Below are 14,669 nucleotides of genomic sequence, written 5' to 3'. Positions count from 1 at the left end.
GCTTTATTTTCTCCTTGGCTTTTTCTGCATCTATAATGCTTTTGATTAGTTAGGACAGAAATATTCTGAAGGCAGCTGTATACAGCAGCTTGAGTCTCTAGCCTGCCCCTCAACATCCACTGACTACCAGGGTAAAATTACTTCTCTTCTGCCTGGTGTACAATGAATAATAATGTTCCACAAACATTCTGGTGTCCACAATTTTTAAAACTTTTCCATTTTCTACAGCTTTATCAAGAAAAGCTCCTTCTGCCAGTATGATTGCATCATCACTAATGTAAGTGTCAATTACTGAATGATTGCCATATTTGGACCATACACTTGGTGTGACCTGTCAGTTGACAAATCCTGCTGTGGAGCACCTGTTGATTTTATTATCTGGATTTTATATAATTAATGCAAGCTGTTCCTTCAAGCGTATTTCTCTGGTCAGAGGAAACATCTCAGATTTACTCTTTGTGCTCTGTCTTGTAACGCCACTGTTTTTGAAATAGTTGTTCTTGAGAAGCCTGATGTTCAGCCAATTTTTTTTGTTCATTTCAGCCTGTGATTTCTGTAGTTTTATCACCACAGCTGACTAGCTACTTAAAGCTTCTGAAATTTTCTAGCCTCTTGTAATTGGCTGTATATATTCTGTCAGTGTCGCACTTACTTCAAATACATCTGAATACATTTGCTTTATAATTTCCTCTAAATTACCAGAAGCTGTCTTCTGGACTGAAGTTGAAACTTGAACTTCATTTTGCCAAACATCTGCAAAGTTCATCCCATCCAGAGCATTCTTGGGTTCCTTTTCTGGTTGATTTTTTGCTTACTTTGTCCAATTTTCATATTTGCTGGCATACAGACAATATAAATACTAACCAGAAACTATCTTCCTCAAATTGATTACTTGTACTGACTTTTTAAACTGTTTCCCAGTTTTCACACTGGGGGAGTGTTAAACCAGCAGTTTCTTTGTGTGCAGCCATCTTGGAAGTTGATGCTACCATGTTTCATTATTTCCTTATACAACAGCTGTCTCTGGCATGTTTACCCTAATTTGCATATCTTTATGTAGAAACCACTCATAAGTTAGCATTTGCACTGTTAGGCACTGCCATCCTTAACTACTTCAAAGTGATTTGCAGTTGCAGAGCATGGCCATTGTCATTGCACACTTCACTGTACAAAACTCTAAATGGATATTACTCAAGAATTGAAGACTAGCCACTCTAAGACAAGAGCCATAATCTCACTTGCCATATTTTTCATTTGCAAAGCACTGAGGAAGTGATTAATATGTCAGGATGGTGCTGCCTTTGTTGTTGTTGTTGTGTCTTTCAGCTTTTCCTGGTTAGTGGTCGCCACAGCGGAACTCCGGTCCACTAATGATTGGTAGTTGATTTTTACATGCCGAGTTACCAGCCCTGATGCACAACCTTCAACGAAGGTACTCCCATTCACGCATATCTCCACGCAGAGGATGCTCTAGCTGAGAATCGAACCGGAAGGTGTCCGACTGTGAGTCGACAACGCTACCGAGCACCACCACTGCTGGTCTGATTTTTAAGACATCTTGGGACCCTCTGGACCCGATAAGGTTATTTTTTATTTTTAAAATGTGTTTACTGTGGTGAATTTGCTTAATATTTTTTTAAAACAGATACATCAGTATGAAATTATATCACTCTGAAAGTACCTAAACTACAAGTCATTTTCCAAAAAAAAAAAAAACTATACCTTTTCATTCTCAAAAGATTTCCTAACCCTTACATAACACAGGGCAGTTTATGTATAACAAAACCTTTCATGTTGCAAGCCCAGTCTCTACATGCTGTCGTGGCTTCCTCTGATCCTTTTTCCCTACTCTTATGTTTGTCACTGCCTAGTATTGTTTTGTCCATAGTACATATTCTGAAATTTTCCTTTTTTTTGTTTATGCTCCAGAGAATGTTTCTTCTTCCCATCTCTTAATCTATCAGCAAATAAATATAAAGCTCTAATAATGAACCAGGTCAGCTGAGTTTGAGTAGCATCTGACACTGTAGTGATGGAAGGGAAAATGGAGGCGGGATTGCTTAGCTAGCTTACTTTTTTTTTTGGTGGGAAGGGGTAGGGTGTTTACCTGGGTATATGATCCCATGGAATAGTCCCCACTGGAGACCAAAGAGTGCAGGGGAGCACATGTGGAAGTGAGTGACATGCCCTTGCTGACACCCATTCCCTGCTGCTTCTTGGAGTGTATTACTGGCAATGCACCATGGAGTTGGGTATAATAATAAGAGGAGAAAACCCTGATGGCTGCCTAAATGCTGACCCCACTCCGTTAGCTTTTTATCCCCAGTGAAAGGAGAATGAATGGGCTAGGAGGTCAAGGCAAGACTGATGTCCCAACATACAGTATGGAAGAATAAGTAGCAGAAAAAAAAGTTAAATATGACCCCACTTTTGCAAAATCCCCCTGAACTACAACTTTGCATCTTGAAAAAAAAATAATTGTAATGAATCTGCATCTCATGGAGCTACTTTTCATTTATTTTTTTATTTATTTATTTTTTTTTTATAACAACCCTCTTCATTCATTGAGTTTCTGTCTGTCTGTCTGTCCAAGAAAGAGGTCATAGTGGTCTTTAATGCAGGGTGTAGTGAATTTAACAATAAATTTTGTTTGTATGTTGGCTATGGAGGATTTAACCATGGATGATGTAGTTGGGTCAAGTGGGTGAAGCCTGACTGACCAAGCAAGGCAAGCCTTGAATTAAACCACCATTACCCACACCCAAACATGGTTTACTGCTTTCTGCAGTGGCATTATTTAAAAAGTAAGTAGTTTATATTATGGAACTTGATTTTGTGTCTGTTTTGTTTTGGTTTGATAAGTGTTATTGCAGTTATGGAGTCATGTGGGTATGTAACTGCCGAGCTTTACAATCTTTGTAATGAAAACTATGTTTAGTAGCTATTTAAATATGATCATTAGTTTTAGCTGTACAGTGGCATTATCTGAAAATAAATACATTCCCAGACTGTATTTCCTTTGATTGTTTTTTACAATCCACCCTTAACCAGAACCATGTACTGCCTGAAGATCCCCCTAATCTCCAGGTCTCTTGTTTCCAGTTATCTCCCCCAGACTAAGGGCTACCAGCTACCACCTTTAGTGGCAGAGCAGGTTTAAATGTACCAATGTGGGAGACAGATGGAAATGTAGTCTTCTTAGTTCCTTCATGTTGTGCACACTGCAATTTTTGTGTTATACCTGTCCACCATGCGTCGGATTGCATTGCCTTGTAGGTGTGCAGGTGTACATTTTTAGGAATGTATCCTCACCTTCACAGTGACTTAGTCCTACGTTGCTGCACCCACGCTGCGTCTGACTCTGGCCCCCGGTCACTACAATGAACTGTGGCATGAGACATGCACCAACACCCCCCCCCCCCCCATGCCACCAGTCTGTGAGAGAGATGAGCAGGCGTAGGCTTCATTCATGTCTTGTCTTCATTTGGCATCTACAGCATCCAGGCTGATGATCGAACCTGGGTCATCTGGGTTGTAGTCAGAGTTCATCCCTGTACACCACATAGCCAATGATGTCAGTTGTTTTTTTTTTTTAAATGAGATTCTTTGAGGAAGCTTTGCAGCATGCAATTCATCTGTAAGCTGCTATACTCGCCTACGTTTGCAGTGGTGTAGTATTGCAGTAGTTGACCCTTTGCATGTGTTACATCTACTCGTATGTATTTAATTGGTGTATAATCCATAGATTATAAAGATTTTAAAATACAAATATTAAATAATACTTAATGTTTATTTGAATGGGGATTATGGGAAGATATTAAAATGTTGTTTAGCACTTATTAGGACCAAATTTAAACATTCCATTAATTGAACTTGTCTCTGGATATTGCATGGAGTAGAAAAGATGATTTAGTTTGTGCATTGTTAAAAGACCTGATACTGTGAGTTTTTCTTAAGTGATCTTTCTGTTTATAGCCCCTTTTTTACCAATTGGTTGTATGAAATTTTTTCCCAAAATTTCCACTGACAGTGGAGTTGGGTGTACTGTGTGCATAGCTGATTGACAGATGCATACAATTATCAGCTTAGATTCCTCACCGTCTGAAATCAGTTTTTCTCCATATATAATTTACAGAATTTAAAGACCTCTGAGTATTCTCTACATGTAGATGTATTCCTTACCTTAGATGCTCACCTTATGTTTGTGCATAACATTTTGCAAGTAAATGTATTCTTGCCTTCTTATGACACTACATTTCTGATGATAACATGAGGATTCAGTTCAGCAACATTAGTTATGCCCTGCACAGTATTAGCACAGAATCTGACGGTTTGTAAAAGAGATGGGAAGTTCGGGTGAGGTAGTATTTACCATGTAATGGCTCTGTCATGATGACAGAATATGTAACCTGACAGCAGGCAGACCTCTGTAATTCATGTGGTTCAAAATGTCAAGGGATAGCTGTTACTCTGGTGATTAATGCACCATAATATTGCAGCTTCCCATGTTTTCTACACATTTCTATGTACAAACAAAAATATTCCCTGCACATCCCTAGTAAAGCTTGGTTAAATCTTGTCCCATAGCAGCTATAGTGGGACTGTGCTGGTAGCCTGAAAATACTTTAACATCTTAGTTGAAGTACACTCTCCAGCCACTGGCAGAAGGTTCTGCACCATTTATTTGTGTGTGGCTGGGGAAATGATGGGGGCATATGTAAAAATAGTCTTTGCAGTCCGTGGAACATGGGAAAAGCAGAAGTCGCCTCTTTCTCTCTCTCTCTGTCTCTCTCTCTCTCTCTCTCCACTTTCATAAGGTATTACATTTTGAAAGAATCACTAGTTGTTCCAACAATAACTCATTGAAAAAAAAAATCAAATGGAAGAGTGCAATTGTTGAAATTCGACTTAAGTGGATCCTATTTATTTTTCAGGCAGGAAACTAAGCCGACGGTCCTCATACCTTCTGGCCATCACAACAGAGCGCTCCAAATCATGTGATGATGGGCTGAATACCTATCGTGATGAGGGGAAAAACTTCCAGTAAGTGTTGTCATTAACTTTAAGAATTTGTTAGCATCAAACCTTGCCTTTACTGATAATCTGAGCATGTGTAATTGAGGATTATCTTTAGATTAAGTTTTTTACTGTCTTTCTTTCCCTGGGCAGTGTGCAGCATATCTAAGCCATTTCTTGTCTTTACTTTGCATCTGAGCATCATCACTGACTTCTATTTCATTGCCTTTGAAATTAAAGGCAGGAAGAGGCTCACTAATTGAATAACTCTGAGCCTCCTCATATGCCCTGCAGGCAAGGCAATTATCATCTGACAAACAGAGAGTGGATCTGAGAAATATCTTAATCTGTACAGCAGAAGTTAAAGCAGAATGCACTGGTGGTATAAAACAGTCCTTTAAACTGGTTACCATGTTCATGCCTGAGGGGTACTTACTGACCATCAGGCGGTCAGATAAGCCGCTCACTCCCAACATCTCCTACTTCTGTCCATGCAAAGTTTGAGGTGGTAGAGATGCATCCATATCCATATCCATAGCCAGAGAGCCAGGCTATTTCCATTTCATACCATTTGTAGATCATTATTCTGTGATCCTGTTTGTGGAGGAGTTGGTTTCTTAGACCCTTTGTTTCAGTATGGATATGTTATACCATAGCTTTTGGGAGGAGCTTAGAATAGGATTTTTCAAAGAATTTAGTTTTTTAGTAGGTAAGCATCTATCTTTAATGTTATAACCATTTGTTTGCTGATATGTTGCAAACTTTTTGTGTGAGTTTTTTTTCCCTTGACAGGAATCCCTCTTTACACCCCCAGGCCATAACTGCTTTTCTCTCCTAACCCAACTCCCTGTAATTCTTCATAAATTCAAGATTGCTATATGGTAGGCATACCTCTCGACTGCCCAGTTTTCGCCACATATTTTTGGTCTGTTCCTCATAAAATATATGGTTTTCTAGAAAATCACTGAGGACTGAAGTCACTAAATAATGACTTACATTTGAGTTTCAGACTTCATATCCTTCAGAAAATGCATGCTAATGCAAATCGTGTTATTCTAGTAACATTCTAAGTTTATAAGAACAGTATATAAAACCTGTCCCTATTTTTTGGCCTTTGTCCCCCATTATTTTAGACTTTGTCCAGATTTCTTGATCTAAGTGGTTGAAAGGTATGGTAGTGGATGGTTAGCCATGTTTAGCTATGAAAGATGGTTTCATGCTGCAGTACAACAGCTTTTTCCTTTCATGTGTAACGATTATTAGTCGTGATTCAAGAGTTAAATGAGCATCATGATTTTTTATTTAACATCTGACTGTTATTGTTAGGAACTTCATCAGTTTTATAAACTGGTATGTTTGGATTTAAATAAATAGTAATAGGATGGGGCTGTGTTGAAAGGATTATGTTATCCGTAGCTTCTCCTGACGTCCATGTCATATGAAAACATCGGGTGCCTCAGCAGGTTTCTTGGATGGCCACAGTGCTGTGTCAGACCCATTGCACAAGTGTTTGCCGTGAACACCGGGTATGCACAGTTTGCATAATTACAGTAAGGCCTTCAAAGGTCAAGCTCCAAGACTGGTGCAGCATGCAATGTGCCTGTGTTCTATCTTTACCTTATCTGCTCCTTCACAAGTCATACTAGTCTGTGAAAAAACATGCTGATTTAATGACAACATTTGAGCTGATGGCTATATTATGAATGTACAATGTTTTGGAGAGAAAAAATGAGTTATTACTAGCAGATAAATATTGTTTGGCCTTCTTGGTTTGTTGTTTTTTACTTCCTATTAGATAATCTGCAGATGCTGCTTAACTTCTGTCCGAAAAGGTTGACAAAGAAGCACAGTATTAAAATTTTGTACAATACCTCAAATAACCCATAGACTAGAAAATATCAGTACAGGACAGTGACACAGAAGGATTATTTTTGTTTGTTTTTTTTTTGTTTGTTTTTTTGTGGACTGATAAATTCACTGTGACCAGGAACACAAACAGTGACTGCAGCATTGTGCCTGGAGTGTGGACAGTTAAGCTGGATTGCAGAAAGGCTTCAAATTCTGCTCTGAAAAGAGCAAATCTCACCAAGTATGTTGCAGGCCACAAAGCCATACATGAAGCAAGACAAGGCATACACCATCTGTAGTTGTAAACATCCTCATAAAAAAGGAAATTCAGCCCAGGAAAATAATGTAACTTGTTTAAAAGCTTTGTTTGAAGAGGTTCAGAACTAACAGTTGCTTCCTTGTAAATGGTCTTAAATGAGAAGGTGATTCAAATACATGCCGTTCGCAGACCTCTGCCATTTGTGCTGTTTGAAAAGTTTGTGCACGAAAAATATGAGTAAGTGTGTTGGGTTTATATTTAAGTACCTGAAGAGAGCCGCTAATACAGTTTCAGGCTAGTTGTAGAAGCCGATAAGCTCCTGCAGATATGGACTCCTAGACAGAGTCTGAAGCCTTTTCCATTTCCAGTACAGGGTGGAGAAGTTACAGTACAAAGATATTTATTTTATTTATACTTGTTTATCAGGCTCACTGATTTCAATGGACCATTTACAGGCACAGTCCAGGTGAATAGGATCATATAAGAAACGAACAAAACTCATTTACAGATGCAAGAATATGCTAAAAATACATTGAGAGTGGTTACTTTGGTCAAAATTCCTGAATGTCATCATCTGTTTGGTCAATACACTTTGGGTTCACAAAGCAGATGATTGACAGATGTGTGAGATTGAAAGTCTCCAGGTTTTGGGGAAATATACTTGGACTTTGTGTGAGTATATACATACATACATTTGTGTGTGTGTGTGTGTCTATATACACACACACACACACATACACAGTGGGGATGCAGGGGAATTGCCCCGCCCCGCAAAAAGTTTTTTTCTTTTTTAAATTTTTCATTTGATGAAGTGAGGGTTCTCCTCATGCATGTGTAGTGAACTGTCGATGTTTGCGTTCTCAACTTTTGTGGTCATTGTTTAGGTGTTTTGATTGTCATAAGTGTACCAAAAAAACATAGATACATATTTACAGATGAAATAATGTGCTAAGTTGCCAAAATACAGTTTACCATGGCAAAACTAGAAGGAATATTGGTACCATGCATAGCAGAGGTTGATGGGTAAATTGTAGCCATAATGATTGAAATTGCTTATACTGAAAGAATAACAACACATTGTATTGTAGGTACAAAATTGATGTCTCTAGAAGATGTGTGGAGTGTAAGTAATTGCAGGAAAGGTTACACATGGGGTGAAGAATAAGAAGTGGGTAAGGGAGGGGAAGAATGCAGAGTGAAAGAGAAAGGAGAAGAACTGTGAGAGATGAGAAGAGATGAGGGAGGTTGGAAGAAGTTGGCCCTAAGTGGAAAAGAGTTATGGAGATGACAAGACGCAGTGGGGACAATAGAGTGTGAGAGTGAAACAGGGTTTATCTAATATGAAGATGTCCTTTGAATTGTTGTCTGAAGTCTGAGTATTTTCTGAGTTTTTTGAGAGTCAGAGGAAGAGTGTGGTGCTCCAATACTGGCCCAGTAATCAAGGTGCCTTAATCCTCACCACTGGCAACAGTGGGGGATGTACACACTGGGAGAATGACAAGTACACACGCAGTAAAGTGCAATTTCCCTTAAGAGCACACAGTTCACAGTCAGTCTGGGGCTGGTTTCTCACTCTTTCTCCAGATCTCCATTAAGACTCCCCACTGGCATAGTTGTAGAGTTGAGATCTCAGCTGAGTGGCCAAGCTAAGACCTCCAGCACCCTGTCTGTCCAATCAGTGCTTCGTGTCCCTGACCAAAGAGCTGACATGCACGCACACACACACACACACACACACACACACACACACACACACACACACACACACACACACACACACACACACAAAGACCTGGGAAAGGCTGGCACAGGCTTAGTAGCTTTGCCCCATTGTGCTCAGAATATAAAGTAGTTGACACTGCCACCAGCCAGCTCCTTATAAGCTACTTTAAGGCCCGCACAAATGATGTCTAATCTTACTGTGTAATGTTACTATTAATACAAATGGTAGTTTGACCAAGAGACAAGGCTATTAGGAGTGGCCCTCGGTGTCACCAAATAGATATCCAAGTACTCTAAGAGCTTAAATGTGTCTCTCAGATATCAGTCACAATGATAGGTTTAAATATGTTTAATAATAAATGATAAAAGAACAAGATACTACTCAAGCAGTTACATCAGAGGTCAAAATCACAGGATTAAAGCAACATTGCAGGACAGTCTCAAATAAACAAAGAAAACATCTAAGCTATACTTTAATATATTCCTGTCAGAATCTAAAAGAGTTACTTACTTACAAAACAACAAGCAGGCAGAAGTGGTAATTGGATGTTCTTGTTGGGTCATGACAAAATACAAAATGCCATGTCTCTCTCTCTCTCTCTCTCTCTCTCACACACACACACACACACACACACACACACACACACACACACACACGCACACACACACGCACACACACACACACACGCGCACACACACACACACAGTTCTTAAATTAATATCAAATATTACTGCTGGGTGCATTATCACCTGACTTTAGTTCCCAAGCTAAACCCCCATTGTCAGAAACTACCAACGTTTTAGCATCTCCTTGTGGAAAAGAGATATTTCTCATATCTTTGCAACTGCTGGAAGACATAAAACAATAAAACACAAAACAATGCAGAAGGCACCCTAGTTCTAGACCCTTGTCTCCTTGCTCATTGAAACTAACTTTTATAGCATAATCATAAAACAATTTAATTTCAACTATTTTCTTGGAGTTTTGCAATTTAACCCTCTATGTTCTAGTTCCCACTGTTAAAACTTATACATTTACACATAGGTTCATAGGTTCATAGGTTCATACTAGGCTATCTGCCCAAGGGCATTTATAAGCCTAGCCCATAGTTATGTGGCTTTCGCCACCCCTTTAGTTTGAATAAAAACTATGCCTATCATTTTGCTGTGCCTCTGTCAAGCAGTGACGCTGAAGTAATCCCTGGGGTATATCTGCAATCTCCCATCCATTGGTCAAGATTCCTCTTGAACAAGACCAGAGAGGTGCTCTGCCTCACATGTACCGGGATTTTGTTCCACAGCATAGGGAGTCTCTGGGTGATGAATCTGTCCCTCCAGCACGCTCTATTTATAACCGTGTCAAGGTTTAAGTCTCCGCCTTGTGGTTCTGAGGGATCTAGATTTTTGAGGTGAAGCATATTCATCAAATCTGGGTTTGACATGGCCTTATATGTCAGGCACAGGTCACCTCTGAGCAAGCGGTATGAGACTGAATAGAGCTGGAGTTCTTTCAGTCGGGCAGCATAAGACATATTTTTGAGACCCTTTATCCTTTTGGTGAGGAACTTTTGGGGCCTTTCAAGCTGCAGCAGGTGTCTGGTCAGATACATTCGAACGGGCATTGTACTCAATCATAGGTCTAATAAGTGATGAGTACAGGGGACGATGACCTCCCTTGATCTAGATGTGAATCCCTTCATGATCAGGTGGGTGATATAGAAGGTTTTCCTAACTACTTTAGCAACATGAGTGTCAAACGAAAGGCTACTGTCAACCTGGGTCCCCAGATCTCTGATGACTTTTTCTGTGCTCAGTGGATTGCCACCTATATGGTAGCTAGGGGTAGCCTTGTTTTTCCCAAAGGGTATGACTATGCATTTTTTGGCGTTTAACTTCAGGCCATGGCTCTGGCACCAGTTATCCATTTCTGTGAGGCCCTTCTGGAGGATATCTGTGTCAGATGTGTTTTCGACTATGGCCCAGTTTGCAGTCATCTGCAAACTTTGTCAGCCATAACCCTCCTGTGTTTGCTTGTACTTCAGAAAAGTAGATGCTGAACAAGAGTGGACCCAGGACTGAGCCCTGTGGGACACCACTTGTGACAGGCTTTGAGTCTGACATGGCTCCAGCAACTCTGACCCTGTGGGTTCTGTCACTTAGCCAGTTTGCAACCCATCTTGTGATGTATGGGTTTACATTCAAGCTGATGAGTTTTTCGATGATACCTGAGTGGGGTATTGTGTCAAGGCCTTTGCCAGGTCGAGGTAGGCTGTATGGACTGCCTTTCCTCATCAATGGCCTTGGTGACTGTCTCAAAAAGTCAACCAAGTTTAAGAGGCAGGATCTGCCTTTGACAAAGCCAAACTGAGTTGGATCCAAAGTCTGCAAGTTCCCTATGTCTTTATTTATGAGTTCCATTATGATCCTCTCCATGGCTTTGCAGATAAGGCTTGTCAAGCTAATGGGGCGGTAATTTCCAGGGTCTGTGGAGGCACCGCCCTTATGAAGTGGGACCACAGTCGCCAGGCGCCACTCCTTGGGTGCGTATCCTGAGGTGAGGCTAAGATTAAACAGCTGTCCTAACTGTGGGTTTAATTCCTCATTGAGTTCATGAAGCACACAGCCGGGGACACCATCCAGTCCCATGGATGCTGTGTTTTTTGCCTTAGTGAGGGCAGTTCTCACCTGGGCGTTGGAGATGTTTGGGGGCTACAATCCTCTGGAATAGATATCTCTCCTTTTGGGGAGGGGAGAAGTTTGCACTGAACCTGTCAGCCAGTATGTTGGCAATGTGTGTAGGTTCAGTAATTTTCACATCATTTTGAACTAATTCTGAGCATATCTGGGAGTTTCCTCCTAGGTTTCTAACATAGCTAAAGAAGGCCTTATGATTCTCTTTAGAGTCCTTGGCGATTTTTCTCTCAAAATTTGCCTTGGATGATTTTATGAGAGCTCTTAGTTTTTACTTATAATGATCAAAGGTGTCTTACCTTTCAAGGATTTTGCTCTATCTTGTAGTAGCTTCCTCCTTTTGTTGTAGAGCTTGTTTATGGCTGGGGTCCACCAGACTGGACGCTTGCCTTTGGTACAGAGAGTCTTAGTTTTGTTTGGGATTGCCTGATCCATGCAGTCCTGTAGGTGCTGGTAGAAGGCATTTGTAAGTGATTCAGCGGTTTGAGTAATGTTTACCACTGGCTCAGGGGCCTTAAAGGAGACCACACTAGTTTTTAGAAGTGTGAAATCGGCTTTTGAGAAGTTTTTCACTGTGGTCTTTTTTGTTTCAGGTGGGGCTGGGATGAGGACCTCCAGCGAGCTTAGTTTATGATCTGATCTCACCAGTGAGGGGTATACTTCCGGTGTTGAACATTTTGATCCCATGTTCGTGATGATGAGATCAAGTATGTTTTCTCCTCTTGTGGGGATGGTGACTAGTTGTTCCATGGCATTTGAGTTTATGAACTCCAGGAATCTTTGGGTTAGAGTGTTCGGGCTTGAGTAGTGTTCCCAGTCTATATTAGGGTAGTTAAAGTCACCTAGTATGATGGTGTTTGGAGATACATTTATCCCTCCAATGTTTTCAGGAAGGCCATGTGAGGTTCCTGAGTTTGAGAGGGTGGCCTGTAACATGCTACAAATTGCAGAGCAGTCTTGCCTATGGTTAATTGCACCTGGATGGTCTCCGATGCATCATGCGTTGCCACCAACCTTGAGGTGTGGGTGTCCTTTATGAATATGGACACCCCCCCTCCTTTCTTGGTGTTGTCCGGATTTTGGGGCCGGAACGCATGATATGAGGTGAAACCTGTTAGTGCTGGGGTGCTCTCAGGAGCCTTGAACCAGGTTTCTGTCACAGCACAGACATCGATGTTCTCCATATTGAGAAGGGCCTCGAGTGCGTGCATCTTGAGATTGAGACTTCTGGCATTGAGCAGCATTACCCTTAGTTTTTTTCCTTTTTGGTGTTCTAGGGTGGTAGGTTTAGAATTTGAGCATGTACAACAGTTTATATACATGTCTGCTCTAATCCATTAGGGCATGCTGTGGTCACGCATCCAGGCCCCACTGTACAAAACCTGTTCAACACACACCTTCTGTACCAGCAGTTTAATGTACACATAGCATGCAGTTCTAATACATTTGTAAGATAAGCATATGAATCATGTTGATATTCACAAATGACATATGATTATTTACAAAATTCCAGACAGCTGGGCTGGCAGTATCCCCTTTTGTTACACTTCTGTATAAATCATATTAATATTCACAAATGACATATAATTATTTACACAGTTCCAGCTAGCTGGGTTGACAGTATTCCCCTTTGTCACAGAGAATACCATAATTTAGATGTTAGGACAGATAATTCATGGTCAGTGCGATTGTCTGTTTGTTGGAGTTTGTAGGGTGGGTTGAGATTGAGAGAGGTTTTTGAAATTGTATGAGGGCTTTTTTTAAGTTTTTTCTTTTGGATTTTCAATTTGTAAAATAATTACAACAATGTTTATAGTCAGAAATCTGTGAACATAAAAGAAAAAATTTCAATTAAACCTCACACACAAAAGAAAAAAGTATTTACAGGAGTGTCCATTAACTATCAAGTCATTCAAGTTGTTGTACATTACATTAAATCTAAAATGCAGTTATTTTTGCTTGTCAAGCAGATCTGTAAGTTTTGTCCATGCATTGCAACAAGAGGTAGTCCTGGTTCTTGACTTAATTGTAATGATGTCCAGGTGACAGACTTCAGTTGCAATATTTATAAATTCTTTGAAGGAGGGTGTAGATTAGTTTTTCCAGTTCTGAGTTATAGCCTTTCTCTCTGCAAATAGTATAGACCAGCGGTCTCCAACCTTTTTTGCACCAAGGACCGCTATCAATATAAGACTATTTTCCACGGACCAGCCAGCGCGTGGTCCGCATAATAAAGTGCACATTTATTTATTTATTTCACATTTGTTTAATGAGGCTGCTCGACTGGACTAAAAGACCTGGGGAGAAAAGTTCAAAAGTACAATAAAAAGACAATTACCAAAAAAAAGTGTACATTCTGCTTAACAGCATAACACTGATCTACTATGGTTGAGAGGTAAGCAAACCTAATGGCAACCTTATTAACTTTAAGTTTATAAGGGCAATATTTAAAATCTGTCCCTGTTATTTTACTGTGTCCAGCATACCTCTCAACTGTACATATTTTCGCAGAATGTCCAAATTTTTGCCTCATATTTTTGGCCTTTTGCTCATAAAATTATTTTTTTTCTGGCAAATCACTGGCAGATCATTGAGGATGAGGTCAGTAAATAATGACAGACAGTTGAGTTTCATACTTCATACCCTTCAGAAAATTCATGCTAATGCAAAACCTACATTTCTGTCAACTTTCTAAGTTTGTGAGAGCAGTACTTAAAAGTGTCCCTATTTTGTACCTTCATACCCCCACTATTTTTGGCTTTGTCCAGATTTCTTGATCTAAGAGGCTGAGACGTATATGTCCAGTGGTATGGTCCAGACTTACACAGACCTCATTGCTGCTGCTGCCAGTGATCACTCTCACTCTCTCCCCCAGTGATACACACACACACACACACACACACACACACACACACAGCCACTTCTTCATTCATTCCTGCATTCATTCACACATTGCTCTCACTCTCCCAATCTCACATACACGCAGTCACTTCTTCATTCATTCCTGAATTCACTCACACATCGCTCTCACTCTCCCGATCTCTCACACACACACACACACACACACACACACACACACACACACACACACACACACACACACACACACACACACACACACAGACTCTTTTGC

At 40.3% G+C, this 14,669-nt stretch overlaps 1 protein-coding gene across 2 annotated transcripts in view; it reads left to right on the top strand.

The window, feature by feature from the left end:
- ARHGAP23 (Rho GTPase activating protein 23) overlaps positions 1-14,669 on the top strand; it is a 1,842,805-nt gene that overhangs the window by 1,658,503 nt on the left and 169,633 nt on the right. For both annotated transcript variants that reach the window (XM_044055365.1, XM_044055363.1), the window contains one exon: positions 4,935-5,043. In XM_044055365.1, the coding sequence (XP_043911300.1) occupies positions 4,935-5,043 (109 nt within the window). The remainder of the gene's footprint in view (positions 1-4,934; positions 5,044-14,669) is intronic.

Source organism: Protopterus annectens, chromosome 13.part0 (assembly GCF_019279795.1).
Source record: "Protopterus annectens isolate FY-2018-M chromosome 13.part0, PAN1.0, whole genome shotgun sequence".
In the NCBI taxonomy this organism is placed as follows: domain Eukaryota; kingdom Metazoa; phylum Chordata; order Ceratodontiformes; family Protopteridae; genus Protopterus; species Protopterus annectens.
This window is presented reverse-complemented; position numbering and strand designations above follow the sequence as displayed.